General features: G+C 58.5%; 1 protein-coding gene across 5 annotated transcripts; it reads right to left on the minus strand.

The window, feature by feature from the left end:
• Positions 1-227: 227 nt before the first annotated feature.
• LTBP4 (latent transforming growth factor beta binding protein 4) lies at positions 228-26,256 on the minus strand. 5 transcript variants are annotated; one of them, XM_059383215.1, is made up of 33 exons: positions 26,096-26,256; positions 24,179-24,237; positions 23,874-24,012; positions 23,224-23,333; positions 18,286-18,477; positions 17,855-18,102; positions 17,675-17,777; positions 17,201-17,275; positions 16,964-17,086; positions 16,268-16,432; positions 15,490-15,636; positions 15,252-15,359; positions 14,745-14,876; positions 14,534-14,659; positions 14,048-14,173; positions 13,255-13,497; positions 12,648-12,773; positions 12,440-12,559; positions 11,424-11,552; positions 11,117-11,242; positions 10,632-10,754; positions 10,337-10,468; positions 9,222-9,353; positions 9,017-9,142; positions 7,296-7,442; positions 5,521-5,787; positions 5,162-5,233; positions 4,706-4,834; positions 4,369-4,515; positions 3,358-3,510; positions 2,300-2,680; positions 1,739-1,891; positions 228-659 (listed from the first exon to the last, which is right to left on the minus strand). In XM_059383215.1, the coding sequence occupies exons 1-33, from the start codon at positions 26,239-26,241 to the stop codon at positions 505-507; spliced, it is 4,860 nt and encodes a 1,619-aa protein (XP_059239198.1). In that variant the 5' UTR covers positions 26,242-26,256; the 3' UTR covers positions 228-504. The 5 variants fall into 5 exon arrangements, with proteins under 5 accessions (XP_059239198.1, XP_059239203.1, XP_059239201.1 ...); XM_059383220.1 differs by having other exon boundaries at positions 23,874-24,002; positions 26,096-26,114; XM_059383218.1 differs by lacking the exon at positions 7,296-7,442.
• Positions 26,257-26,415: the final 159 nt, after the last annotated feature.

The following is a 26,415-nucleotide window of genomic DNA, read 5'->3' on the forward strand; positions in this document are numbered from 1 at the left end:
ATCTAGGGCCCCCTCTAGCTGAGAAAAGAGGGAGCCCTCTGAGCAAGACCCCATGGTGGGGGTGGGGGGGTGGGGAGAGGGGATCTCTCCTGAGATTAGAGAGATAGGAAAAAATAAAGACACAGACACAGAGACTATGTCCCTGTGTTATAGAGAAAAGAAAGACGAGAGCCAGAGAGAAACAGACATAGGAGGAGAAAGATACATAGGCAGACAGAAGCACAAAGTACAAAATAGGTGTTTTTTAATTGAAAATTTTTATAAAAAGGAGAGGGAACATGAAGGTGCCCATGGGCTAGTCCCAGGGCTCTGCAGCGTTGGTAGGAGGGTCTGAGGGTGGCAGGAGCAGTGAAGGGCATCCCTCTTTCCATCGGTTCATTCTTCGTGTGTCCCTCCTTGCTGGCCTTCAGGCACCCCCTGCTCATGAACACAAGCGGGCAGGAGGGTGCTTGGCAGGGACCTGTGTGCTCAGGCGTGGACCAAATGGCCTGGGGCCACCGAGGCTCAGGCCCGCGGCCTGGCAGGAGTGCAGTGGTGCGGCTGGTGCGAGGGTGCGAATCCTGGGCGGCAGATACAGCGGAAGGAGCCATCGGTGTTGACACAGCGTGCGTTGACACAGAGCGGGGAGGCCGCCTCAGCTTCATCACACTCATTGATGTCTGCAGAAGGAGGTACAGGGAGCGCTGCTCAGGCCTCGGGACCCTGTAGCCCACTTGTCTGGCCCCTGGGGCTCCTGAGGCAAAGAGGTGGAAATGCTGAGCCTCCTATTTGGAGTTGATTGTGGCTACTACCACCTGCTGGCTGTGTAAGCCTGGGCAGGTGGCTTAACCTGTCTGTGCCTCAGCTTTGTGTTCTGTGAGATGGGGACGGTAGCCCTTAGGTCACTAGGTTTTTGTTAGGAAAATAATATTGATAATGATATCACAACAACCAATGCTTACTCTATACCAGACACTGTTTAAAGCACATTACATGTACTTATCCTCCTAATAACCCTATGAGGTAGGTACCGTGATCCCGTTGACATGCGGGCAAACTGAGGCCCAGCCTGGAAAAGCTCCTTGCCCAATATCACACAAGCCCCCTTTCTGCCCAGGGAGTTCTCAGGCCAGCTCTCATAGTCTGAGTTCTCAGTCCCCTGCTATTTCTTGGCTGTGAGTCCTTGGGACACTCAGTCCTCTTTTCTGAGCCTTGGTTTACACACAGGCCTCAGTATCACTGTCAATCAGTACTGATGATGGTCACAACTCTATGAAATGCGTTCTACAACTATGCTCATTTTTTGAATGTGAAAAACTAAAGGGCCAATGACCCGTCCGGGGTCACACGACACATTGCTAGACTGAGCCTGAGGTCTGTCCAATTCCTCCGGCGTCCTTGTCTATAACCACTTTGTCTTACTGCTTCCTAAACTAGGCAGCCCTGACTCATACTGCCATTCTACAGAGGAGAAGAGGGAAGCTCTCCGAAGCGGTCAAGCAAATCGCCCCAGGTATGACTGGGAGATCGCATCTGCAGGATTCTTCAGGGTGCCTCGATCCTGCTTCAAGCCCAGCCCCCCTGAGGTCCTCGCAGCCTGACCTCAATTTCTGCAGGCAAGCCCCATCCCTGTGCGGGAGCTCCTTCCTGTTTCCTGTGATCTGGCCGGACCCCTTGACATCTCTGACTCCCCTCCACCCCGCTCGAGTTAGGGCGTCCACCCTCTCCCGGGCGCGGGCTGGCTCTGGCCGCCCCTCACCGACGCAGGCCATGCGGGTCATGTCCAGGCGGTAACCACTGAAGCAGTCGCAGGTGAAGCCCTCAGGGACACGCACGCAGCGGCCGTGGGCACAGCCGTCCAAGATCCCGCACTCCTCCGCTTCCAGTCCCTCATAGGGCTCAGACAGGGTGCCTGCAGAGAAGGCGGGGACTCTGGGGTTGTTGTGGGGGATGGTCTCAGCCTCCCATCCCTCGAACCCCCACCGTGGGGCCACGCCCCGTCCAGGTATCCTCTTCTAAACTGTGCGTCCCGCTCGGGGGCTCTGGGGGGCGCTGTGGGGCCAAGTTTCCCTCACTCTGCTCTCCTGTGGTCCTCACCTCTTGGTCTGCTGGTGTTTCGGTCCCTCTTCTTCATGGCTCTCCGTAGCTCTCTCCGACTGTATCTGTGTTTTCCCATCTCTGAGCCAATGCCCCCCAGCCCCCCTCCCCCGCTTCTCTGGGTTTCTGGATCTCATGCTCTTTCTCTCCCTCTTCCCTGTCTCCATCTCTCTGCACCCCTAACTCCCCATTTCAGTCTCCAACCCTCGGCCGCAGTGCTCACCAGGATAGCCTCCACCTTCAGGTGACTCCTCAGGCTCTGGGAAGGAGCCACGCGTGTCGCGGGACCGATAGCGCCAACGGCTGCCTGGGCCAGGTGGCGCGGCAGCCTCAGAGTCACTGTAGGGGCCGCCATCATCCTCAAAGTCGTGCATGTCAAAGGGTGGTGCTCCGTACGGGGCCTCCCGGCGGGCGAAGGGCCCAGGAGGAGGTGGGTAGGGGTCATAGGGTAGCACGGCTGGTGGGTACAGTTCAGGCCCATAGGGAAGGCCCTGGTAGGGTGGACCTAGGTCAGGGCCATATTCGTAAGGGAGTCCAAAGCCACCTGGCCGCGGGGGACCGTATGCAGGGGGGCGCAGCACATTACACAGGGCCTCAAAGTCATCTGTAAACAGGAAAAGCCTCATGGTTAGCCCAGGCTAGCCTCAGCACCCACCATTCATGTCCTAGTGTGGAAAGAGGAGCCCAGAGGAGTGAGGAGGGCTTGGGGCTGAGGCATGGGAGGGGCTTCAAAGGAGGGGGCTGGGATCTCTCGGTCAGGATCAGGGGTTCTGGAGCTAGGATTAGGCAGCTGAGGGCTGAGACTGTGATTCCAAATTGCTGGGATCAAGAGTACTAAGGACAGCTGGTAGGAATCAGGGTCCAAGTGTTGGAATTTGGGGGGACCCCTGGGAGCTTGGACTAGGGGCCTAGAGAAATAAGATGGAAGGTGTTTTAGGGACCAGAGCTGGGGAGTCACAGGAACGGGGGGCCTGAGGGGCCAGGATGAATAGGAAGGGATCTGAGCCAGGGGAGCTGGAGGTCTGAGGACCAAGGACCAGGGTTTTGGGCCTGGGGTTGTGTTCCCAAGGGCAGGATTGGGGGATTCAGGGGTTTTAAGAGCCAAGCTTTGGGGGTCTCTGGGATTGTGTGCTGGGGTCTTAGGCACCTGGAAGTGAGTGTCCAGTACACTGTGGTCTGTGGGCCAGGATGATGGGGTTGGGCCTAAGGGCAGAGGATTTGAAAGGAAGGGTCTCATGGGCTGTCTCGGCCCCTGGGTGTGGCCCAGGCAGGTGGTAGTACCTGAGTCCTGGGCGGGGCAAAGGGCACAGTCCATGCCCCAGGCCTCGCCATAGAGGCAGCAGCACTCTGTGTAAGTGGCCTGGCGGTCCAGCCGAGGGCGACTACACACGAGGTCAGCTCCTACTTCCTGCCAGCACACTCCCAGGTTGTCATCTGAGGGCAGAGACAGCGTGCATCAGGGTGGGACAGGCAGGATCGGATCCTCCCAAATGCTTGGAGCAACCCAGCCACCTGATGCCTAACACCAGATGCTTCTCCTTAGCTGTGATCTGCCTCCCGGAGACCCTCTGAGGTAGCTCCTGGGCTTGGTCTGAAATGAGGCAGTCGTAGAGGAGGTAGGGTCTGAGAGGGTTCTCTCCAAGCCCAGCCTCTGAAGGGCAGTTGCTTTTTATATCTGAGCATTGTTTGAATGGAGTCCCAGGGTGTTTGAGGGGTGAGGGGCGGGGGGAAATGTAAGAACAGGATGTGGAAGGAGAAGAGAGCTTAGGTCAGTGGGCAAAAAGAAAGGACCCAAAGAGATAGAGACAAATACATCCCAAGAATCAGAGACTCCAAGAAAAACAGGAAAGCGAAGATGCAGAGAGAGGGAAAGAGAGAAATGAAAAGAAACAGACCTAGAAAGACCCCGAGAGTGGCAGAAATTCCAGAAAGCTCAGAGAGGTGGAAAGAGACAGAGACACACAGGGAAATCATCACAGGAAGCGCGGCTTCAGCGCTTAGTAAAACCAGGTCCCATAACAGAAATAAAATTCCCCATAGCCACCAATCGCCGTTGCACCCAGTGGGCCGAAAGGAAGCCGGGGCCCCGGGGCTATAATCAACTTGCAGATACACACGGCCAGCCAGTGGCAGGCTCCCCTGGGACCTCTGATTTCGGGAGAACCCCCGGACACCAAGCCAGTCCGCCTGTAGGAGCCTCAGACACCGCGAGGAAATGGGGTTAGAGTTAGGGGAGTGAGGGGGCAAGGCCGAGCGTGGGGGCAGGACGGGCGGGTCTGGGGGCGGGGCTACCGAGGCTCTGGCTCTCGTTGGAGACGCAGCGGCGTTGGGAGCCATCCAGCACCAGCGGGGGCTCGCAGGTGCAGTGGTAAGAACCCACGGTGTTAACGCAGCTGCCGCCCTCACACGCAGGCTCCTCGTCCGCGCACTCGTCGTTATCTAAGGGAGACGTGGAAGGAGTGGTTAGGAAGCAGCCCTCGAGACTTTCCCACTTGCCCAGCGCGTTGACAGTGATAGATGGAGTCTAGACTCCAGGAAAGATTTCCTGCTGGCGGTGGCCACATTCCAGACAGGGACTGGTGGGGTAGACGGTCGGGGAGGTGGGGAGGGTAGGGGAGAGGGCTCGTACCGACACACTCCAGTCGCTGGGCATGGTAGTAGTAGCCGTTGCTGCAGTAACATGAGTAGCCCGGGGCCGTGTTCACGCACACGCCGCTCTTGCACACCTGGTCTCGGAAGAGCTGGCACTCGTCCACGTCTGCGGGAAGGATGGTCAGAGGCGAGCCCCACACGAAGCGAGGGAAGGGGGCGGGCCAGGGCAGGGGGTGGGGGGGAGCGGCTGGATGGGGGCAATGGGTGGCTCTGAGGCTTGACCGGGGAAGAGAGGGACCGAAAGGTGGCGACAGAGACCCAGAGGTAGACAGACAGGGAAAGGTGGAGTTTAGAGAGAGCACGGGGTGTGGGGGAGTGGGGGAGACAGAGAACCAGTGAGAGACAGAGGTGAGAGAGGTGAACAGAACCAGCTGGTGAGACTGAGCTGGCCCTGGGGGTTGAAGGGGATTTGGGGCTTGAAGTCTGGCCTTACCCCTCCGGAGGCTCAGGTCTCCACTTGGTGCCAGATAGCCCCGGCCATGGGGGCATAGTGACTGGTACTCCACTGCACACAGACACAAGGCTGAGCACAGATGCGCTACACCCAGCCCCTGCCCTGGGTCCTGGGCTTACTCTTGCCCCTGGGGAACACCCTTCATCACCCAAGTTTTCAAGCCCCCTGCCTTTGTGCTCACCTCTTGGCCTCATGCCCACCTGGCTGGCATCTCACCCTTGCCCGTGCAGTTCCCAATACCCCAGTCCATGTCCCAGTGCATCTGCTGTCCCAGTCCCATGCCCCCCTCTCTCGACCCAAACCCTCAGCCCTCCATCCACCCTGTAGCCCCTGCCCACCTGTCTCAGTGCTGGGGCACTGCTGGATGCGGCAGCCGCTGCCCCAGCCCTCACCCACGGTGCAGCAGCACTCTTGCCACGTCACATTCCGTGCCAGGATGTTGTCACAAGCATCCGGGGCTGCCGTATCAAAGTAGCACTCCCGGCGCCCACTGCCTGCAGGGCCCTGCCTGGGTGGGCTGGGCCGGCGGGGTGGGGATGGTGGAGGTGGCCGGGCAGGCAGACCTGGGCTGGCAGGAGCCTGGGGCTGTGGGCCAGGGAATGTGCCTAGGGAAGCAAGGGGCTAATTTAGCCCAGTGTGGGCTGAGTCTCCCACCCCCATATTATAGATGAGGAAACTGAGGCAGAACCCAACTCCACACCTCTCCCCATCTGTCCTCATCCATTCTCACTCCCTGTTGTTTCTCCATCTCTTGCCTCCCCAGTTCACACCCTGCCGGGTGTCTGGCCCATGGCCCAGGGGCAGTTTGGGAAGTGAGAGTAGGAGGGGGGTGTCTCTGGCCTCCTTTTTACCTCCTGGGTCCTCAGATCCAATGCATTCTAAACAGGCCCCAGAGTCTTCCCAGACCTAGCCTTAGGCCTGGACACATCTCTCTCTTCCCTTTTAGTTATTATTTTTTTTTTTTTAGATTTTTATTTATTTATTTGACAGACAGAGATCACAAGTAGGCAGTGAGGCAGGCAGAGACAGAGAGGAGGAAGCAGGCTCCCTGCTGAGCAGAGACCCCGATGTGGGGCTGAATCCCAGGACCCTGGGATCATGACCCGAGCCAAAGGCAAAGGCTTTAACCCACTGAGCCACCCAGGCGCCCCCACATCTTTCTCTTCCACCAGGCAGCCTACAGCCTGGCCACCGGCCTCTTGCCTTCTGCCACCCACCCTCCCTTCCTCTCCCACGGCCCCCTGCCTTGGTCTAGTCCTCTTCTCTCCTGCCCAGGTCCCTGGCCCAACCTGCTCTCTAGGATCCAAGCCCCTAGTCACCCACTCCAGTCCACCTTCACAGGGCAGCTGGAAGGAGGTTTTAAAATCTGATTATACCTCTCTCCCATTCAAAACCCTCCCGTGGGTGCCATAGTGCCCTCAAGAAAGGCCAACCTCCCAAAGATGGTAAATCAGTGCGATCCGGCACTGCATCCCTTCTGTAGCCTCGTTTCTCCCCACCCCTTCCCTTGCTCTGTACAGCATGCCACCCTGAACTTATTTTTTGATCCTCAAACGGGTCAGGTCCTCACTTGCCTTGCCAGGCCTTTGCCCTTGCTGTATCCTCTGCCCAGAATGCCCTCCCTCACCCACTTCACCTGGCTTATTTCTACTCATCCTACTGCTCTCAGTTCAGACCTCCCTTCCTATAGGAAGCTGTCTCTGACTTTCATCTCAGGCTGGGGTAGGCACCTCCTCCAGATTCCCATAATCCCCTACCCTTGCCCTGGCACAGCCTTGTTCCCTCTGGCCTGGGCTTTCTCCTTCCAGTCCTGAATTCTCTGGCTGTCACTATCTGGTGATATCTCCTCATCACTACTGTGTCCCTAGGACCTAGAATACGGCCTAAACGCAGTGGATGCCCTGTTAACATTTGTTGAATGAAAGAATCTGGTGTAGAGTTAGGGACAGGGCTGACACCGAGTCCCACCACCCGTGTTAACCCATGTGTTTTGATTTTTTTATTGTTATTTAAAACAGCATTTAACATGGCAGCTGTCTGTGCCTGGAATGGTTAGATCACATCATTTTTCTGAGCCCTGCAGCCATCAGTTAAATAGACGCATCAGTCTTACCAACAGAAGTTCGCGGGGGAACACAACGTCCAGTCATGGGGTCAAACTCCTCAGGGCTGGTAGGACAGACACAGAGGAAGGAGCCTTCAACATTCTCACACAGGGCAGCTCCACACACACGCTGTAGCGTTTCACATTCATTCACGTCTATGAGCAAGAGACAAAGGAGAGGGTCAATGGTTGTAAACGTCTGTGATTCCAAAGCTCTAGAAGTCTGAAACACCCAAATGTAATGGGTATTTTTAATGACTCAAACCCCATCATTTACTTCTCTTTGGGGGACAAACCCTGGATTTCCCTTGGGAGCCTTCTGCTCATCCATTTTCAACTCATGTATTTTTGAGTACGGTTAAATCTACTCCGAGTAGACCTGAGTTCCAGGCATGGCCGACCAGGTTACTGCATTTCTCTGGTTCAGAGAGATGGGTGGTGGCCAAGCTGGGGCAGTCAATGCCAGTCCTGGGACTTGTGCTAGGAATATCAAGAATGAGCCTCCCTCTTTAGCATTGGGGTTGCCAAGCTAAGGATGTTAGCCTGGAGGTGCTAGGGCCTTCTTTGTCATTGTGAAGTGTCTGCCTGAAAATAAATACAACAGAGGAAAGTGGCTGAGAGGAGGAGACAGCTAGCCTTGTTAGAATCCCTGGATCCAAGTTAAACATTCTAGGACTTCACCATTTTAATTCTCTTCAAAGAAATAAAGCCTATTGTGTTTGCACACAGGGTGCCTGGATGGCTCAGTCAGTTAAGCATCTGACTCTTGATCTTAGTTCAGGTCTTGATTTCAGGGTCGTGAGTTTAAGCCCCACGTTGGCTCAGCATGGAGTCCACTTAAAAAAAATATATACACACACACACACACACACACACATATATATATGTATATATATATATGCACAAAAAACTAGGATTTGTGCAACTCACTGTATGTAAATTGAACCTCAAGTGAAAATATCTGGAAACTCCTACTGGACTCTGGTTAATGCTATACATACTTTAGAATTTAGGGAGAAATGTACTGATGCCTGTGATTTAATTTTAAACCAATCCTAGAGAGAAGATGAATTACAGACAGGTAGGTGAGCCAAAAAGTAAATAAAAGAATGATAATGGGGGCGCCTGGGTGGCTCAGTGGTTAAGCTGCTGCCTTTAGCTCGGGTCATGATCTCAGGGTCCTGGGATCGAGTCCCGCATCGGGCTCTCTGCTCAGCAGGGAGCCTGCTTCCTCCTCTCTCTCTCTCTGCCTGCCTCTCTGCCTACTTGTGATTTCTCTCTGTCAAATAAATAAATAAATCTTTAAAAAAAAAAAAAAAAAAAGAATGATAATGGAATATAGATCATGGGCATGTGGACATTCATTCTAGAGGTCTTTCAATTTTCTGTACATTTAGATGTTTTCCTCACAAAATGTTGGGAAAAGAGAAAATGTTTATGTGCACTTAGGATTAGTGTGCATTTTACACACTTTACACGTGTATTTTTTTTAAGCCCTCCCCAAACAAGATCTGAATGAACAGGTTTCTGTTGCTTGCAACCAAAAGGAGTCCTGACCAATATGGAAATAATGTATATTCCAAGTCTAAGTTCCACAGGCCCAGTGTGTGTGTGTTTATACTGATTTACAGCAAATGTGAACTCAGAGCTGTTTGGTCTGCAGAGGGGAGCAGGGCCTGACCAACCTCTTCCCCACCCTCTGGACCCATCCACCCCCTGGAGCCCCGTACCCACGCAGTGACGCCCGTCCCTGGCCCCTTCATATCCCTGGTCACAGAGGCACTGGAAGGAGCCGGGCAGGTTCTGGCATACGGCGTGGGCCCCGCAGAAGGACCGATTCCGGCATTCGTCCACATCTGCAACCACCAGACAGTCAGGCCCTTGCTGGACTTTCCTTCCCCTCCACATCTCACCCAAAGCCAGACCGACACCTACCCTGGCATCCGCCCCCTGGCGTGGGTTGATAGCCAGGGTCACAGGCTGGTGTGCAGCGGTAGGAGCCAGGAGTGTTCTCACAGTGCTGGGCTCCACAAATCGCTGAGCCATATTCTTGGCACTCATCAACATCTGCAAAAAAAGTGGCGTGGGTGGAGGGGAGGGGAGTCACAGGACCAGATTCACAAGATCCTGATGCTGTTTCCAGTTCCCGTGGCTGAGAAGTCTCTATAAATCTAGTATTCTAGGAGTCTGAGCTTCTAAAGACTCTTTAAGTTCTTACTGCCATTTCTCACACAGTCCAAACTGTCCCACCACAGGGCCTTTGCACTCACAGTTCCCTCCATCAGAAACACTTTTCCCTCAACTCTCTGCATGGCTCCCTCTCTCACTTCACTCAAGTGTCAAGGTCGAGCCCTCCTAGCAACCCTTCCCCTACTGTTCTATCATCTATGTCCATCTATCCTGCTCTGTTTTCCTTCTTAAACTTGATATATTATCCATGTGTCTCTTGGCATACCAACTGTCACCTCCCTAGACTACAAACTCCACCATGCTGGGACTTGTGTCTGTCTGGCTCCTGCCACCTCCCCCCCCAGCTTTGTATCCCCAAGGTGTAGAACTGTGCCTGACACTCAGTAGGTGCCCCCAAAGTGTTTGCTAAATGAACCTTGAATCTATTTGTGTATTTATTGCCTATTTCTCCCCATCCCCTCCCCATCCCCTGTCAGCTCCATGAGGGCAGGGACTTTGTTTGACTCGATGCCTGTTGCACCCTCCCGTGCCTGACACACAGGTGTTTAATGAATTCTTGTGGAATTTGAATGAGATCCCCTGAAACTAGCCTTCCACGGATCAGAGGTCTGCTAGCCAGAGAGCCCATGTCATTTCATTTGCTCCCCCAATCCTCCCACCTCACCTCCACGAGAAAATGCAAGGGCACACTGGTGGCTTATTTCCACCACAGAGATATGAGACACGGTTAAGTGCGCAGGCTGGGGGCTTCTTCGCTCCCCTCAAGTCCCGAAGGCAGGGTGCTCCTCCTCAAGTCCCCAAGAGAGCTGACTCCAGCAACTTGTCCTAGGGGCAGGGGTGGGGAAGGAGAGTAGTCTCACCGTCACAGGTGCCCTCAGGGCCTGCGTGGTAGCCAGGGTCACAGTCTCGTACACAGCGGTAGGAACCCGGGGAATTCTCACAACGCTGGGACCCACACAGGGCAGGGCCCCGCTCGCGGCATTCGTCCACGTCTGAGGAAGGAGGCACAGCACAGGTGAGCGAGTTAAGGAAGACAGTAGAGACGGGGGGGGGGGGGGGGGGGGGGGGGGGGGGGACGCAGCGGAAGAGAGCCTAATGGGAGAGAAGGAGAGGTAGGAGAGAAGGGGCAGGGATCAGGCCGGGGGCGCCTCTCACCCAGGCAGGAGGCGAGGTCTGGGCCGGCGCGATGTCCGGGAGGACAGACGCACTCGAAGGAGCCGTCGGTGTTGGTACAGATGCCACTCTGGCAGAGGTCCTCCTCGCTGCACTCGTCCACGTCTGCGGAACCAGGTTCGAAACCACCGCCCACCTCCGCAGCTTAGCATTGCAGGCCCCGCCCCTCCGAGGCCTCCTACTCTTTCCCCCGCCCGTCTTAGGCTCCTCCTTTCTCTGCAAGCCCCTCCCCTCCGACGGGTTCAGGCCCCGCCCTCTCCAATCACGGCACTCCTTACTCCGACTCCGCCCCTTTCCCTCCAAACCTCGCCCCTCCCTGATCGCCACCAGGAGGCTCCACACTCCCGGCTTTGAAGCTTTGCGACCTCAGTCCTAAAATTCAGACTCCGCCTTCCGCCCTCTCCTAGTCCTGATTTTCTTGGTGTAAGCCCACCCTTTCCCCGTCCAGACCCAGCCTGGGTACCGACCGAGGCAAGAGGCTCCACGGGGTCCGGGCCGGTAGCCGGGGGCGCAAGTGCAGGCAAAGGAGCCGTCGGTGTTGAGGCACTCGCCGTGGGGGAAACAGAAGTCGCCCTCTAGGCACTCGTTCACATCTAGGGTACAGGGAGAGATGGGACTCGGGGGTCGTCGCCCAAGGAGCAACTCCGCCCGCAAGCCCCACCCACAACCTACCAGACCAGCTTCCACCTCTCCAATAGCGTTTGCCGAGAAACGCAGACCCCAGGATTCCCAAGTTCTCCGACCTCTCTCCGCCCTCTCCCCTGCCCTACCCACCTGCGCAGGGCCCAGGCCGACCAGAGGGCGAGCGGTAGCCCGGCTCACAGCTGCAGCGGAAGGAGCCTTCCGTGTTGGTGCAGTGGCCATGGGGGCCGCAGGAAGCACCCGAGCTGCACTCGTCCACATCTGTGGGAACGCAAGTTTCAGAAGGGGTCTGGTTTAGGGACACTGCAAGGATCCCCTTGGGGCTGAGGGGTCTTGAGCAGTTGGTGGGTAGTGTCTCAGGATGGATAGGAGGTGAAGGCTCTGTGGCAGAAGTGAGTGGGGTACATCAAGATTCTGTGATTCTAGGGACCATAATCCTGTGAATCTGGATTTCTGGGAATTCCCTGTGCTAGGATCCTGGAGTCAGGGAGGGACTCTGGACTAGGACTGGGGTCAGAAATTAATTAGGTTAAGAGGCCAGGTATTACAAGCCAGGAGCACAGGATGGCATTCTGCTGAATCAGGGGTCAGAGTCAGTAATTGGCATCTGAGACCAATTTGGATCAGGGGTGAGAGTCAGGGTCCAGAATTCTGCCTCTAGTCAGGGTCTGGTCAGGGATCATGAACCCAATCAGGCCCCAGGGAAGGAATTCTGAGAATGGGCAGGGGCAGTGAGAGACAGGATCAAAGGTCACAGAAAGCCAGGGGTTATGGCAGGAGTTATGGCTAGGTCAAATGTCACAGTCAGTTTCAGGGGTCACAGGTCACTTTCAGGGTCAAGGGACAGTCAGGCTTAAAAGGGTTACAACTGCTTATCAGGGTTGTAGGGAGTGTTTATCAGCAGGGGTAATGGTTACAGTCAAATGTCACAGCCAAGTTGAGGGTTCATGGGTCACAGAATTAGATGTCACATTCACGGTCAAGTTTCATGGTCCAGATCAGGAATTGCAATACGGGTCAAGGGCCCATAATCTAGGTCAAGAGTCACAGTCAGACTCTGGGGGTCATGGTCCAGGGAACCGAGGTCCAGATTAGAAGGGTATGGATCACGATGAAGGCCTAAGGTCATAGCTGGGGCTTGGTCTCACCAGTGCATCGGCCATGGTGCAGGTGGTGGCCAGCAGGACAGGCCCTACACTGGAAGGAGCCGGGTGAGTTCGCACACTCCTGCCCAGGACAGGCCAGGTGATTCTCACACTCATCCACATCTGGGGGGCAGGGAAGAAGGTGGCCTTGAAGGAGCAGCCCAGAGCCCACCTCACCCATCCACACTCCTCCCTCCCTCCCCGGCCTCACCCTCGCACTCGGAGCCGGCAGCATTGGGTTGGAAGCCCGTGGGGCAGACACACTGGAAGCCGCCTTCTGTGTTCTCGCACCGGCCATAGGCGCAGGGCGGTGGGCTACGGGCACACTCATCCACGTCTGGGGGAGAGGGGACCAGTGGGGCTGAGAAAGGGGCCTGGACCCAATCATCCCCATTGCTTTCACCATCTACTCCAACATTCCGGGCTGGAGGCAGGCTCCTGGACTTTGCTCAGGCTCATCCCACTCCCAGGAGAACAGAGTCCTTTCCCGGACCCCCATCAATGGTCTCTCCAGCTACCATGGGGAAGCTAGGACCCCACCTCCTACATGCTGCCCTCCCCACCTCAGGGTGGTCCCCTCCCCAGACAAGCACATGAGTCATTCCTAAAGGGAGGAGGAACGCAGGGCACCCTCACATTCGGAGAAATGGGAGAAGACTCTAGAGTCAAACCCTCCCCACCCTCTCTGTAGCTCCACTCCTGTGTCCCTGCTCTCCATTACCAAGCCCCACCATCCTGTCTCTCTACTCCCCAATCATGTCTCTCTCCAGTCCCCACAGCCAGTGGCAGTGGAATGGACTTGGACCCAGGACCCTCACCTTGGCACGGGGCCCCCGGCCCTCGGGAGCGGAAGCCAGCAGGGCAGGCACAGTGGAAGGAGCCCGCTGTGTTGTCACAGCGGCCTGGCCCGCAGGGCGGTGGCTCTTGGGCACACTCATCCACATCTTCTTCACACGCCGAGCCCCGGAAGCCAGCCGGGCAAACACAGCGGAAAGAGCCGGACAGGTTCTCACAGACCCCTCTGCCACAAAGTCCTGGGCTCTGCGTGCACTCGTCCACATCTGCCCAGGGCAAGGGGCCAGCCAGAGTCACCCCACCCCCACGATCTGCTCTGCCTCCCTGACCTCCAACACTTTCACTTTCCCCTCTCCATCATTCTGCCTCCCTGTCCCATTACTCCACCTCCTTGTCTGCCTCATTCTACCTCCTCTTCTCTGTTATTCAAATTCTCCGTCCTCCATCCCTCTACCTTCTCAATCCCTAAGCTTCCGGTCACCCTCCTAGAACTCTAGTCCCCATCAATTGGTCTCTTTCTGCACTATTGGTAACTCTACCCCCTTCCCCCATAACTGACATCACCATCCTCCATCCTTCTGCTTCTCCATCTTCCATGACTCAGCTTTTCTGTTTCTGACCACTCGGCCTCTCCATCCCCATGTCAGTCTGTCTCTACAGCCATCAGGCTGCCTGCCTGGCTCTTAGAACCTGGCCCCTCCGTCTCGCAGCAATCAGTCTCCCCCTGCCTCATTGCTCAGTTTCTCCATCCCTCATCACTGCTGCTCTACCCTTCCCCCCACACCCCCTTCCCCTCAGTCCCTTCCAGTTCCTCACCCTGGCAGCCGGCACCGTGGGGAGCCGCCTGGTACCCAGCGGGGCACACGCACAGGAAGCTGCCTGGCGTGTTCTCGCAGCGCCCCCGGTCACACGGCGGCGGCACGCGGTGGCACTCGTCCACGTCTGCAGGCACCAACCCAGAGGTTGAGGCTGGGGCAGATACTCCCCCTCACTCCCCCCATGCCCGCCTTCAGAGGGCTCAGGAAGGATGGGAGGTGGGGAGGGCACGGGCGCAGCCAAACTTGGGCCGGGGCCACACTGGGGCGGGAGCCAGCGGCAGTAGGACAGCCCGGAGTGGGTAGGTTTAAGGCGTAGGCGGGGAAGGAGGGAGGAGGGCAGGGGCCGAAGGGAGAGCGGGAGCAGATCGCGGGGGCGGGGTGGGGGACAGGAGCAGAAGCTTGGGGAACCGCGGGAGGGAGGGAACTGCTGGAGGGCGACCCGGGCAGGGGTGGGGCCTGAAGCTGGGCGGGGCGGATTTCTCACCCAAGCACTCCGCAGCCCGCGGGCCCGCTCGGTAGCCCTGGCCACACACGCAATGGAAGCTGCCTGGCGTGTTTTCACAGAGCCCGGGGGCACAGGGCGGGGGCACGCGGCGACACTCGTCCACGTCTGAGGGCATGGACGGGGCTGGTCAGGAAGCGACTGGCAGAGCCCCTCCCGCCCCGCCTCCGTCCACCCCCACTGCCAGACTCACCGATGCAGTGTGTGCCTTGCGGGCTGAGCCGGAAACCGGAGTCGCACGCGCAAGTGTAGCCTCTGGGCCGCGGGATGCAGCGTCCCGGGCCACAGACCTGGGGATTGCGCTGACACACGCCCGGCGAGGAACCTAGGGTGTGTGTGGGGGGGGTTGATCCAGACAGCCAGGGTTCCTCCATCTCTGAATCCTCTGTCCCCTTCATCCCAGTACAATTCCCTCCCATGCTCTGCCTAAGGCACCCTCATGGACGTCCCTCCGCAAGTTCGCTTCTGAGCTCAGAGAGGTTCAATGACTTACTTAATTGACAGAGAACTTGACCCCAGGCCTGTATGACACCAGCTCCTAATGTTACCCAACACCTGACCGTTGAAACCTTTCTCTCTTCTCATCCGTTCCTTAACTCTTGCTGTAACATCCCTATCCTGTGATCTTCACCTTGGAGCTCCCCTCTGGAATCCCCACCTATAATACCCCCATCGATGCCCTTGATTCCTTCTACTGCACCTGATTCAGGGATCTCAGGACCAGACCAGGCAGGGATGCTGGGCAGGGGAAGCTCAGGGCCCGGCCTGTGCTCAGGTGGGAGTTCTGGACGGCGGGTGGGCAGAAAGCCTGGCAAAGAAGGGGTACCAGTAAATGGAGACATAGATTTCGGTGTCCCCCCTCCTCTCTCTCCTCCTTTCCTTATGAGGCTGAGGCCTCCCCTTGGAGATGGCATCTCCTCCTCCAGAAGCCAGCTCACCTGTGGGTGGCCTAGGGGTGGAGGGTGGAGCCCGGTGGCTCAGGGACACTCGGGGTGGCTCCTGGCTCAGGGGTCTGGTGTTGTAGCGGAGGTCAGAGGCCGAGTAGTGGTAGCCAGGGCCAGCAGGACAGATCTCCCGAAAACCCTCTGGGAACAAGAAAGGGAGGGAGAGAGACAGAATGTGAAAGTAGGAGGGAATGAGAAGAGGAGTCTAGAATCTGGCCTTGACTGGGGGCAGGGCTTGGCTTTAGGTGTGGGTCAGGGGTTTGGGTTGGATGCTGATTTGGGGTAGTATCCTGGCCAAAGAATGGGACATCTCAGAGGCTAAGGGTGCGACCAAGGGTTTTTCCTTATTTGGTATAGGGACAGGAACAAGGGTTGAGAGTGGAATCTGGTTTAGTCTGTCGAAGGATCTGGCTTTAAACAGAAGGCAGACTGCCGGGGAAGTGTCTCAGGAAAGGGGGTGTCTGGGGTGGATCCCAAGAAGGAGCCTAGGCTGAAGGCAGGGTCTCAGGAACGTCCGGCTTGGCCAAAGCTTGGGGACATGGTTGGGCAAGTAGCATATCCAAAGGGCTAGGGGTTGTCAAGTCTGGCGGTGACTCAGGGGTGTGTCTCAGGGGTGGGTGTGGCCAAAGGTGGGGTGGGGCCCGGCCACCGGAGTCCTGTCTGAGGATCTCAGGGGCTGGGGGCGTGGCCAAGGCTAGGGTCCAGGAGCAGGGCCTAGAGTAGGCACCAAGTTAGTCAAGTCTAGAGATAGGCCAAGGCGGGAGGCGCTCACCTGAGCCAAAGGGTGGGCAGAGCTGGCAGCCTCGACCCCAGGCTTTGCCCACGCGGCTACAGCAGCAGATTTGCTTGGTGATGTTGCGCAGAATGGGCAGCGAGCAGCCACCGTCGCGGAGCACGCGGAAGCAGGGCCCTTTGGCCTCTGAGATCACGTGCTGGGCTGGTGGTGGGGGTGAAAATTATTCAGGGCGGGCTTGGGAGTGTAGCGGAAGTAGGGGATCTGGAGGATAGCCCCCGGAAGGGTTTAATGGGTGTAAAGGCCATTCAGAAGAGGTCTAAGAGGGTCTGAAGGAGAGGTGAGGGGTCTGGAGGTCTGAGAAAGCTCTGGGGCCTGAGGAGGGAATGAGAGAATCTGAGAAGGATCTTGGGTCTGCAGAAGGTCTGGTGGTGGAGGGAGACGAAAGGATTCGGGGCCTGAGAAGAGCTGAAGAAAATATGAAGATCTGAAAGGATACAGACCTAAAGGTTTGAAGGGTTCTTAGAGGGGCTAAGGAAGGTCTAGGGAGTCTGAGGGTGTGTAAAAGTCTGAGACGTTCTGGGGGGGGGGGGGGGGTAATAAGAGTAACCGGGGGGAGTCCGGGAGGACCTGGGGAGTCTAAGGGAATTAAGGCCCAGGGATGCTCTGGAATGGGTCTGAGGGCTGGGAGGACAGACTCAGGGATACAGCCTCAGCCCCCTCCCCGTGGCTCACAGATACAGCTGCTGCGGGATGAGTCGTGCAGGAAGCCGTCGGGGCACACGCACGTGTACCCGCCGTGCGTGTTCGCGCACTCCCCGTGTTGGCAGCGCCCACCGGTCGCGCACTCATCCACATCTGCCAGGAATGCCGTGGTCTCAGTAGCTTCAGGGATGAGCTCCCTGCCAGCCCAGCTCATAGAGCCAAGCCCTTCCCACTCCTGCCCCGTGCTCCCCCGCCCCCCGAGCTTACCTTGGCAGGACCCATTAACCCTTTGAAAGCCAGTTGGACACGGTCCATCTGGGGTGCCTACTCGGTCTGAAATCCCTGTGGAGAGAAGAGAGGGGTGCGCCAGGGGTCGGCGGAGCGAAAATAGGTGGGCGGGGACAAAAGAGGGATGGGAGGGGTTAAAGGATGTTGGGTGCGGCTTGAGCGCAGCAAGAGCCTTAGGTAGGAGGTGGGACAGAAGGCAACGTGGGAGGCCCCAGAAATGCACGAGTGGGGCCGTGGCATAAAGGTGGGGTGAGAACAGAGTAGCCAAAGTCAGAAAGCGAAGTGGGCGGTCCCAGAGCGGTATGGATAGCTCTAGACTGGAAATGATCCCCACAGCTGGGCAGGTGTGGCTTGATTTTGTGAACACGGTTTGTCTGTGGGCAGAGTACCAGGAGCCACGGGGTTATCACCTCTCCCCAGCTCCGAGCACCTTAGGGACGTCCTGGGGCTTACCCAGGTGTTCCGAGCATGACTGACAGTCGTGAACGCCCCAGGCCAAGCCTGCCCCTCTGCAGCACACCTCCTGAGTCCGGAGCCCGGGCAGCGGGGACGCACACTGCGGAAAAGTGTTGGGTGAGCGCATCCCCCACGTGGTTGCACGCTCCGGGCCCCTCCCCACCCGCCTCGTCTCACTTCGCCTCCGCGCAGCTCCCGAAAGCAGTAACCGAAGCCGGAGGCATCCGAATAGCTGTCCTCGCGCGGCGCGCTCTGTGCCAGCACCGTGTAGGGCGCCGCCGCCTCCGCCCGCGCCGCCGCCTCCGCCCGTGCCACTGCCTCGGCGTCCGCCTCCTCCCAAGAGCCGGACACACGCTCCACCTGGTGCACCACCACGGACGCCTCCTGCGGGTGCTCCACGTGGACGCTCACCATGGACGCCACGCCTGGAGGGAGGCACGGCAGGGCAAAGTGGTGTCGCCACGGGTTCTAACGGACTGGGACTAGGAATGGGAAGAAGGGCGCGCTGGAGAAGGGTACTCAGGGGAAGGCAGGAAAGATGAGGGTCAGAGAAACGGCGAGATAGTGAACAGATGGGGCAGAGGGGACCCGGGCCTCATTTTCCTCACCGTGCTCGTCATCGCGGTGGTTGGCCAGTGGCATGGTGTACACCGAGCGGGTGAGGCCCGGCATGGCTGGGGCCGGTGGCCGGGCGCCCGAGGAATGCAGCTGGCAGAACTTGCCAGCGAAGTCCGGGGGACAGAGGCAGCGGTCAGGCTTCACGCATACACCGCCGTTGTGACAGATCAAGGGACACAGGACTGGGGGGAGAGAGAGGCTAGCTCAGACCTTAACGTTATACTCAAAGTATGACCTCGTTGTAAGTCGCTCCGCCTTGAGCTGTCTTGTGTCACCCCCACCAACCCTGGCCACCTGCACTGGCTGGGTCCCGTCGTCCAGCCCTTTGGAATAGCTCCGCCCCCTGGATCAGGTCTCCAGGCCCTCCCGCTCTTCATTCACTCTCAGGTCACTCCGCCCTTCCTCTCCAGTCCCACTTTGAGGTCGGGTCCAGGCGTTCCAGCCCCACCCAGACAGCGCTGTCCCCGCCCATTGGTTCAGCCCGGACCACTCTCGCTTTTTCCTAAGCAGTTAACCCCGCCCATCTAATCATCTGGCTGGGTCTTTAGCTACGCAGGCCCGGCGCTGGTCTCTTCCATTGATTGACTAAATCGACATTTTGGCCACCTCCCTGGCACCACTCCCATCTCCCAACTCTGTCTCTTTACCATTCTAGGCACACGCACATCCCGTCTGCAGAGGTCCACGACACTCAGATTCCGTCTACTGGCTGTGCGTCCCCTTCTAAGCTATTCGCCCACATTACCTTCTATCTACCGGATTCTAAACCTCGGGTGTCAAGGTGTTTAACCAGCTGCCTTTAGCCCCGCCCACCCGCCTTTCCTCACGCCGATTTCCCCCAGCTCACGCTCCTCCCGCCCCACCTCCCTGGCTATCTGGGCGTCCTAGCCCCACCCACCGCGCTTTGCCTCCACCCACGTCCCCTCCGGTTCTGGCTGCAGAGTTCTCGCTCTGCCTTCCCGCCTCCTGTAGCCCCGGGGCGGGGCCGCGCCGGGGACGCGCCTTCTCTCCCCTCTGCGCGCCCTCGCTGGGCCCCTGGCCACCTCTGGGCGGGGCACTGCCAGCTGTGCGGCGGGGTAAACAAAGAGAGGGGTGCGGCGGGGGTAGGGCGGCGGCTCCGCATTCCGGACCCTTGGGGAGCCCCGAGTCCTCAGAGCCAAAGAAGGCCGGACGTATCCTGAGAGGGCACCCCCTCCCTTTCTCCCCTGGGGCTGCAGAGAACAGCTGGAGACAGCTGTGCGGAGGGAGGAAGGGGGCAGGCGGCTGGGGCCGTCCAGGAAGGCGTGTGTGGGATTCTGAGCCACACAGTGGAGAGGGGAAAAGCAGAGAGGGAGACCCTTCTGTTTAGAAGGGTAGAGACTCGGCTCCTGGAAGGAGATCAGATAGAGTGCAGTGCTCTGGGATTCAAAGATGGCTCAAGGTTTCTAGAATGGAAAGAGAGCCTAGTTCAGAGGAAACTGAAGCTCCCTTTCATTAGAAGTCTGTTAAATTATTTTGGGGAGAGTTAGCTAGAAAACAGGACTCTAGTACCTTCTGGGGGAGAGCCAAATTGAGGGTGCTGAGAACAGGGTTTACATGGAGAAGTGGGATTCCCTGGGAGTCCCCAGCACAGGGGAGCCTAAACTGTCTGGGAAGATTCTTAGATACTGTGGATCCCCCATCCCCTCCCAGCTAAGGGATTAGGTGCCCAAATTTTTTGATTAATGGCTGCATAGAGGGCACAGTGTCTGCAGAGTCTTCTTGTGAGAACCAGCTGATTAAGAGCAGTTCTGGGGTTCTCTGAAGACAGATGGATCAGAAGTTGGGGGGGGGCGGTCAGCTGGAAAAGCAGGATTTGGAAAGACAGGAATCAGGAATCTGATGGCACTCAGTTGGAAATACAAGAGAATGGTAGTCTTTTGTGGAAAGAGAATTCAGCGAGGGAATGGCATTATCGCTGTACAGGGTTTGTAATCTGGGGTTTCTCTGAGAAGTAGGGAGGAGTAGCTCAGGGACAATACTACAGAGTTCTCTGGTGAGGGGCACAGTTTGGGGGGATTACATCAGAAGAATGGGAGGGAACTTTACTGGAGGGGCTGGTCTCTGGAGTCTGTTGATGGGGTGGGGAAGAGGCTTAGGGTCTGAAGGCTGAGATGCTGAGCTCCCCTACTTAAGGGAGTCAGGCTGGGACTCCAGAGGGCCCTAATAAGGGTCCTTAATTGAATAGCAGGAGAAACTTAACTAAGAATCCCGGTTCCAGAATAGGAGGGGTCCCTGGTGGTGGTCACGGTAATCCAGCTAGGTCTCAGGACATTTTCCAGCCTCCACCGGCATTTCTCCACCTTTTCCCCACCGCTCCACCCAGCTCCCTTGGAGCTCCCACACGCCGGATGGCTGGTTACATGGGTACAGCCAACTCCATGCCCCACGCCTCTGGAGGAATAAGTTGCTGGGGACATCAGGGTCCTGCCAGGGTCAGCCCCCCTTCACATGCCCCTCCTGAGCCTCCAGGGGCTTGGCACCCGCCTGGGCACAGCGCCTGGCACGGGTGCGTTGGGGCTGGGCTTCGAGTGAGTGTAGGAAGGAGGGAGGGAGGGGAGGAGGGAGGGAGTGGCAGCGGGTGGGGGCTGAGGCGGGAGATGAGCTCACGCCGGCCAGGGCTGGATTGGCTGGGGGCCAGGCTGGGCGAGTTCTCAGAGCCAGGGGCCCCCACTCCCCACTCCAGAGGGCCTCTGAGTTTTGGGGGCAGGTAGGCCCCGACCCTGAGAGCCAGCCCATCCCGGCATCCTGGGGCCAACAGGTGGCTGGCCCTCCCCACCTCACCTGAGGAGGGGGGCGCTTCCTACTGTAGGGGTGCCCGGATAACACCCTACTATCCCCTCTGCCCCCAGGGGGCGCCCCTTCCTCCAGGCCTCCTATCTGGTTTTCTCTCCCACGTGGGACCTTTACAACTCAGTGGCCTGCAGAGACCCTCCTTCTAGGGACCCTTTCCCTCTCATCTCTTGGGATCAACTTTCCTCACCCTAATCCCCCTCTTCACAGGCATTCTCACCCTGGACTTTAATAATGCCTCCCACCCTAGACATAAACTGGGACACCCCTCAGGGCCCTGAAGCCCTCCCTTGGTCTCCAGGGATTCCTTACAACCTCAGAATTGGGGCCCCCTTCCCCCAAGCTCCAGGCCCCTCAGTTCTGGTATCTCCCGCTTTAACTCAGAGGCATGAAAGCTGGCCCCAGTCCCCTCACGTCGGACGCCACAGGTATCTGAGAATACTCATTGCTTGTAAAATCGGGACCCTCGGGGCTCAACCCCAAACGCCAGGAATTTAAGTCCCCCTTCCTTAAATACCCCAGGGATTCCCCAGCACTCCTGCATACCGAATCTGCGCTCCCTCTCCCTGGGGGACTGTCTCGCCCATCCCCGGGGACCCTCCTCCCCCAGGGAACCCCTCCCCCGGGACCACCACCCCGCACTCACAGGCGCGGAAGCCGGGTCCCCCCGGGGCCGCCCCGCCGGGCGCGCCGCTGTCCACGCTGGTGGCGTTGCGGGGCGCGCAGGTCGGGGTACAGCGGGAGCCGGTGGGGCCATGGACGCAGCGCAGGCCGCACACGGCCGGGGTGAAGCGCACGCGGAGGCGCTCTCGGGGCCGGCCCAGCACGGGCTGCGGCCCGAGCAGCGCCAGCAGCACCAATAGCGACACCCGCGCGCCGCCCGCCATGGCTGCAGCGCCGCGCTCCGCCGCGCCGCCGCCCCAGCCCGCCCGAGGGGCCCGGCCGCGCCCGCCCGCCTGCGGGGGAGGGCCGCCGCGCCCCCGCTCAGGCCCCCCCCTCCCCACCACTCCCTCCCCGGCGGCCGCGCGGGGGCGCGTGGGGCTGGGCGCGCAGCCAGAGGCGCGCAGGCTGGGCGCTAGACTCACGGGGGGGAGGGGGGCGCCCCGTCTGCCCCCGCCTCGCACCAACAAGTGAATGGGGCCCTCCAAGGAGCAGCGGGGAAGGGAACAGGTGGGGGCGGGACGGTTTCCCCCCAGACAGGGCTGAATTCATAAAGAGGAAAAGAGTAATAGGGGCCACATTTGGGGAGGCCCTAAAGGCTGATTCCCCGCCCTAGACACACAGAAGGAGAATTCATCTGGATAGGGGGCTGTCATGGCACATCTGGGCAGCCAGGTGGCCCATCTGGAGGAGAGAAGAAGGGTTGGTGCACCTGGGAACGTGAAGGAATTGGGGGTCTGGATTGTGGGCAGGACGCTGGCGGGGTGGGGGGCACATCTGAGGATGCAGTCTCATCTGGCCAGGACCCCCCACACCTGGTAGGAGAAGTCAGAATGGACAAGAGCGAACGGTGGATTGAGGCTGTGGGCGGGGGTCCTCACATCTGGCCGGATGCCCACATCTGGAAGACTTTAGGGAGAAGGGGACACATCTGGGCTGAAGGCCACAGCGGGGGGGGGGCGACTTTAGAGAGTAGTTGAGACTAGGGGGTGTGCTAGCCCAGGGGCCGAGCGCCGGAGTGGGAGGAGGGCAAAGGGAGGGTCGGGGAAGCAGGGGGAGGCCTTTGGCTCCCGGCCGGCCCACAATTTTGGGCATTCGGTGACCGGGCAGGCGCCAACCCGCACAATCGCTTTTGTTGTCTGGGCTAGTTCGGCTGCGCTTTCTGCCGGGACAGCGCCCCCCTCTTTGGCCGCAGGGAGCCCGGACGCCTGGCTTCCCGGCCCCACCCCCGCGGGTCAGCGCCTCTGGCCGGCGTCTGGTCCTGTCCCGGGCTCACCTCGCACGGCGGGACGCCAGGGTCCCTAGAGGGTCGGTGTCCTGGGGGTCTTGGGTGGGCGGGGGGCTGAGCTACAATGGGGGGCAGCTAGGCGGCGGCTGAACCGTGGGAACCAGACGGCTTTATCTGGCCCGGAACCCACCCCCCTGCCCCCTGCCAGAGGAAGGGCGGATGTTCTTACCCTGGGTCTGGCCGGCAGGGGCGCGCTGTGGGGGCCTCCTTCTCAGCAGTGCCCGGCCCCCTGGCCCCCGAGGCCGCCTTCGTCTCAGCAGAGCTCTGGCCTCCTGCAGCCTAGGTAGGAGAGGGCCGAAGAGACAAACGAGGTTAGGTGGACACTCCCTCCCCCCTAGACCCCCTTCCCTCTCAGTTGGAAGGGGCCTTCTGTGCCAGGAGATCTCCCAGTAGCTGCTCTCCAACCGCGCCCCCCACCCAATCCCTTTCCAGGGACCAGACCTTGAGTGTTCTCCACAGGCTTGGGGAGAAATGGAGGCAAAGATGGGGGGTGGTGGAGATGAGGAAGGCAGAAAGAGGAGAGAAGACAGAGGCAGAAAGAGAAAGACAGAGAGAGTCAGAGACACACAGAGGACAATGATGGGAGAAACAGACAGAAATGGAAAAGAACACATACAGACAGAGGGCATGGAGACAGCAGCAGAGAAATGGAGACTGAAAGACGCAGAGAATGGGATAGGTGAGAAAAGGAGAGCTAGAAACAGCAATACAAGTTGAGAGAGAGAGAAAGAGAAGGGAGAAGAGACACAGGGAGCAGAGAGAAAGGTGTGTGGGGAATAGTGGCAGAGCTGGGAGCTCCCCAGTGTCTGTGTCACTCACGTCAGTGGCTGCCAATTGAGGGACACCTGCCTCTTCCTCACGTTGGGGCTGGGGCTCGGCACCACCAGGGGCACAGGGGTCAGGCACTGTAGAGGGCCTGCACACTTTTCGGGAGGGCAGCTCTGGACCCTGCAGGAGGCTTCGGAGATAGCCGGGGACTAAGTGGAGAAGGAGGGGACCAAGTCTTTCTTTCCACCAAGTGCATCCGGCATTCCAGCTGGGAGGCAGGGTGGGGAAGGGAGACCCCACCCCTCTGCTCTTACCCACTTGCACTTCCTACCCATACCCCACGTAGAAGAACCCACCTCTGAGGCAGCGACTTCTCCTGGGCGATTGGCCTGGGCAGCACCGGCAAGCAGCAAGACTATAAACAGGGGTGGAAATCACTCAGGCCCCCAGTTCTCTAAGACTTCCCAGAGAGGGAAACAAGGGGTAGGAGAGAGAAAGCCAAGAGAAGGCTTGAGAGCACTCGAAATAGATGTTTGATCAGTCTGAAATACCACGCTGGAAGCCTCAGTTTCCCCATCTGAACCCTGGGAGGCAAATTGGCAGACTCTTCAGGGATAGAGGTCACAGCAACCCGACTTTTACTTATTTTCTGAAGTGTTTAGTGGTAAAGTCTCATTGGTAAGGACATTTTAAAGTCTCTCTCTCTATTTTTTTTAACGTTTTTTTGTTTTGTTTTTTGTTTTTTGTTTTTTTTTAAACGCAAATAGGATTTCTAAGCTCGTTTCCAAGCCCCCGACTGTCTGGGAATCTAGAACCCCGCCCTCCCCGCTCATCCCTGTTTTTGACTCAGCCGTCATCCCGAGCAAGGCCGGCAGGTGGCGCCACTTCCACAGGCCTCCGCAGCTGGGGAGGGAGGTCCTTTTTTGACTGTGGGTCCAGCAGGGTGCTGAGGTGGAGGGGGTTACCGAAGGAGCCACAGCCCAGAACTGGGAATCCCAAGGCCTGAGTTCTAGACCGTTCCTGCCTTTCCACGAGCTGTGTCTTTGAGCCAGCATCTCCTGGTCTTTGGGCCTCAGTTTCCCGCCTGACCAGGAGTAAGGAGTCGTTCGTCGAGAAATCTCTGCGCCCAGAGGGTCTCAGATTCTGGATAGCGGAGTCCTCAGCTCCAGCGCAAGTGCGTCGCAACCAGGGGGCCCCCAGACAAATCCATTATCCAGGCTAAGGGGGACGAGAGACGAGGACGCGCGCGCAGGCCCCGAGAAAAGGGCCGTGGAGAGATACTGTGAAGGGGACGTCGGGCGCACGGACTCTTTCCAGACGGGTGGGGCCCAGTGAGGGAGGAGACCGCCCGGATGGAGCCTCCGGGACCCCCGACATTGCCGTTATCCCTCCCGCCTTTTCTCCGGGTTAACCCCTTCCCGGCCCCGCCCCCGGCGCGGCTCAGGTTACTAAACGCATTCGCAGAGACCGAGGCGGGAGCGGAGCCCGGGGCCTTTGTAACCGAGTGCTGGGCCGCAGGGCTGGGGGTGGGGGTGCTGGGTAGACTGCTTTCTTCGATCTCATCACCCGTAGACAGGAAGAATAGCTATAAACCCCAAATCTATAGGAAATTTTGGATCGTATGCCGCGAAATCACAGGTCCCTCATTCAAGCCCGGGATCCTCAAATTCTAGGAAACCAGAGTATCCCCAACCCTCATGAAATCCGGGGAACCTCCTCCGCACAAACCCCTCTTGCAGGCTCCTCGGCCATCAAGCCCGAAGTCCACGTCTTCCTAAGTTATTAGGAAAATCCAAGGGTCCCTTTTAATTCATCCAAACGTTCCCAAACCCTAGAAAACCAGGGCATCTCAACCCCACCAAAGAGTCCCTTCATAACCTCCGCTACTCCTGTTCCTTCCAAGCACCCAAGAAGCTTGGGGAACCCCATCCCATCTGAAGGGCCCCACCCATCTATCATCGTGGGAAAACTCAAAACTCCATCCCCAAAGAAGCTGGGACCCTTCGCCGAAAACACCCTAGAATTCCCTGGGGCCATATTCTCCATCTACCACACCAGCGGCGAATCCCTCGACTCCAAATTTCAGTACTCCCCGATACTAAGCCTTGCAAAATAGAGGGTCCTAATAAATCCAAGGGCTCTTGCTCTTTCATCACTACCCACGAAACACTGGGTTCGTCATCCCCCTAAATCTGCAAGTCCTGGTGCTTCCGGACCGTCAGACTTAATGGGTGGAGGGGGCACAAGGAAGAAGGGGTCGCAGCGGGGCTTACCCGGCCGGGCGGCCCGGGATCCCCGCAACCTCGACGGCCTCGCTGGGGTTGGAGCTGGGGCTGGCGGCGGAGACGGTGGCTGCGAAGAGCGGCAGCAGCAGCACCAGCAGAAGGGGGCGGCGGCCGCTGGGGCCAGGCCGCCGCATCGTGTCGGGCTTGGAGTCCCGCTCCAGGCGGGCAGTCTGTCCAGCGGGTCCGGCTCGGCGCGGCCCCGCCCCCCGCCCCCGCCCGAGGCCGACTCATTTTCTCCACAGCCCCAGCCGCAGCTGCGAACTTCCCGCCAATCGGAGCCCGATGTCGCCAGGGGGCGCTGCCCGCTT

This window comes from Mustela nigripes, chromosome 17 (assembly GCF_022355385.1).
Source record: "Mustela nigripes isolate SB6536 chromosome 17, MUSNIG.SB6536, whole genome shotgun sequence".
Classification (NCBI taxonomy): domain Eukaryota; kingdom Metazoa; phylum Chordata; class Mammalia; order Carnivora; family Mustelidae; genus Mustela; species Mustela nigripes.

What these genes read in the sequence shown, in the direction of transcription:
- LTBP4 (XM_059383215.1), bottom strand. Translation starts at nt 26,241, where the DNA reads ATGCGGCGGCCTGGCCCCAGCGGCCGCCGCCCCCTTCTGCTGGTGCTG. An exon ending in GCCAGGGGGCGGATGCCAGG is followed by an intron (nt 9,143 to 9,221) that starts GTAGGTGTCGGT and finishes TGGTGGTTGCAG; the next exon opens with ATGTGGACGAATGCCGGAAT. An exon ending in GGACGGGCGTCACTGCGTGG is followed by an intron (nt 7,443 to 9,016) that starts GTACGGGGCTCC and finishes TCTTGCTCATAG; the next exon opens with ACGTGAATGAATGTGAAACG.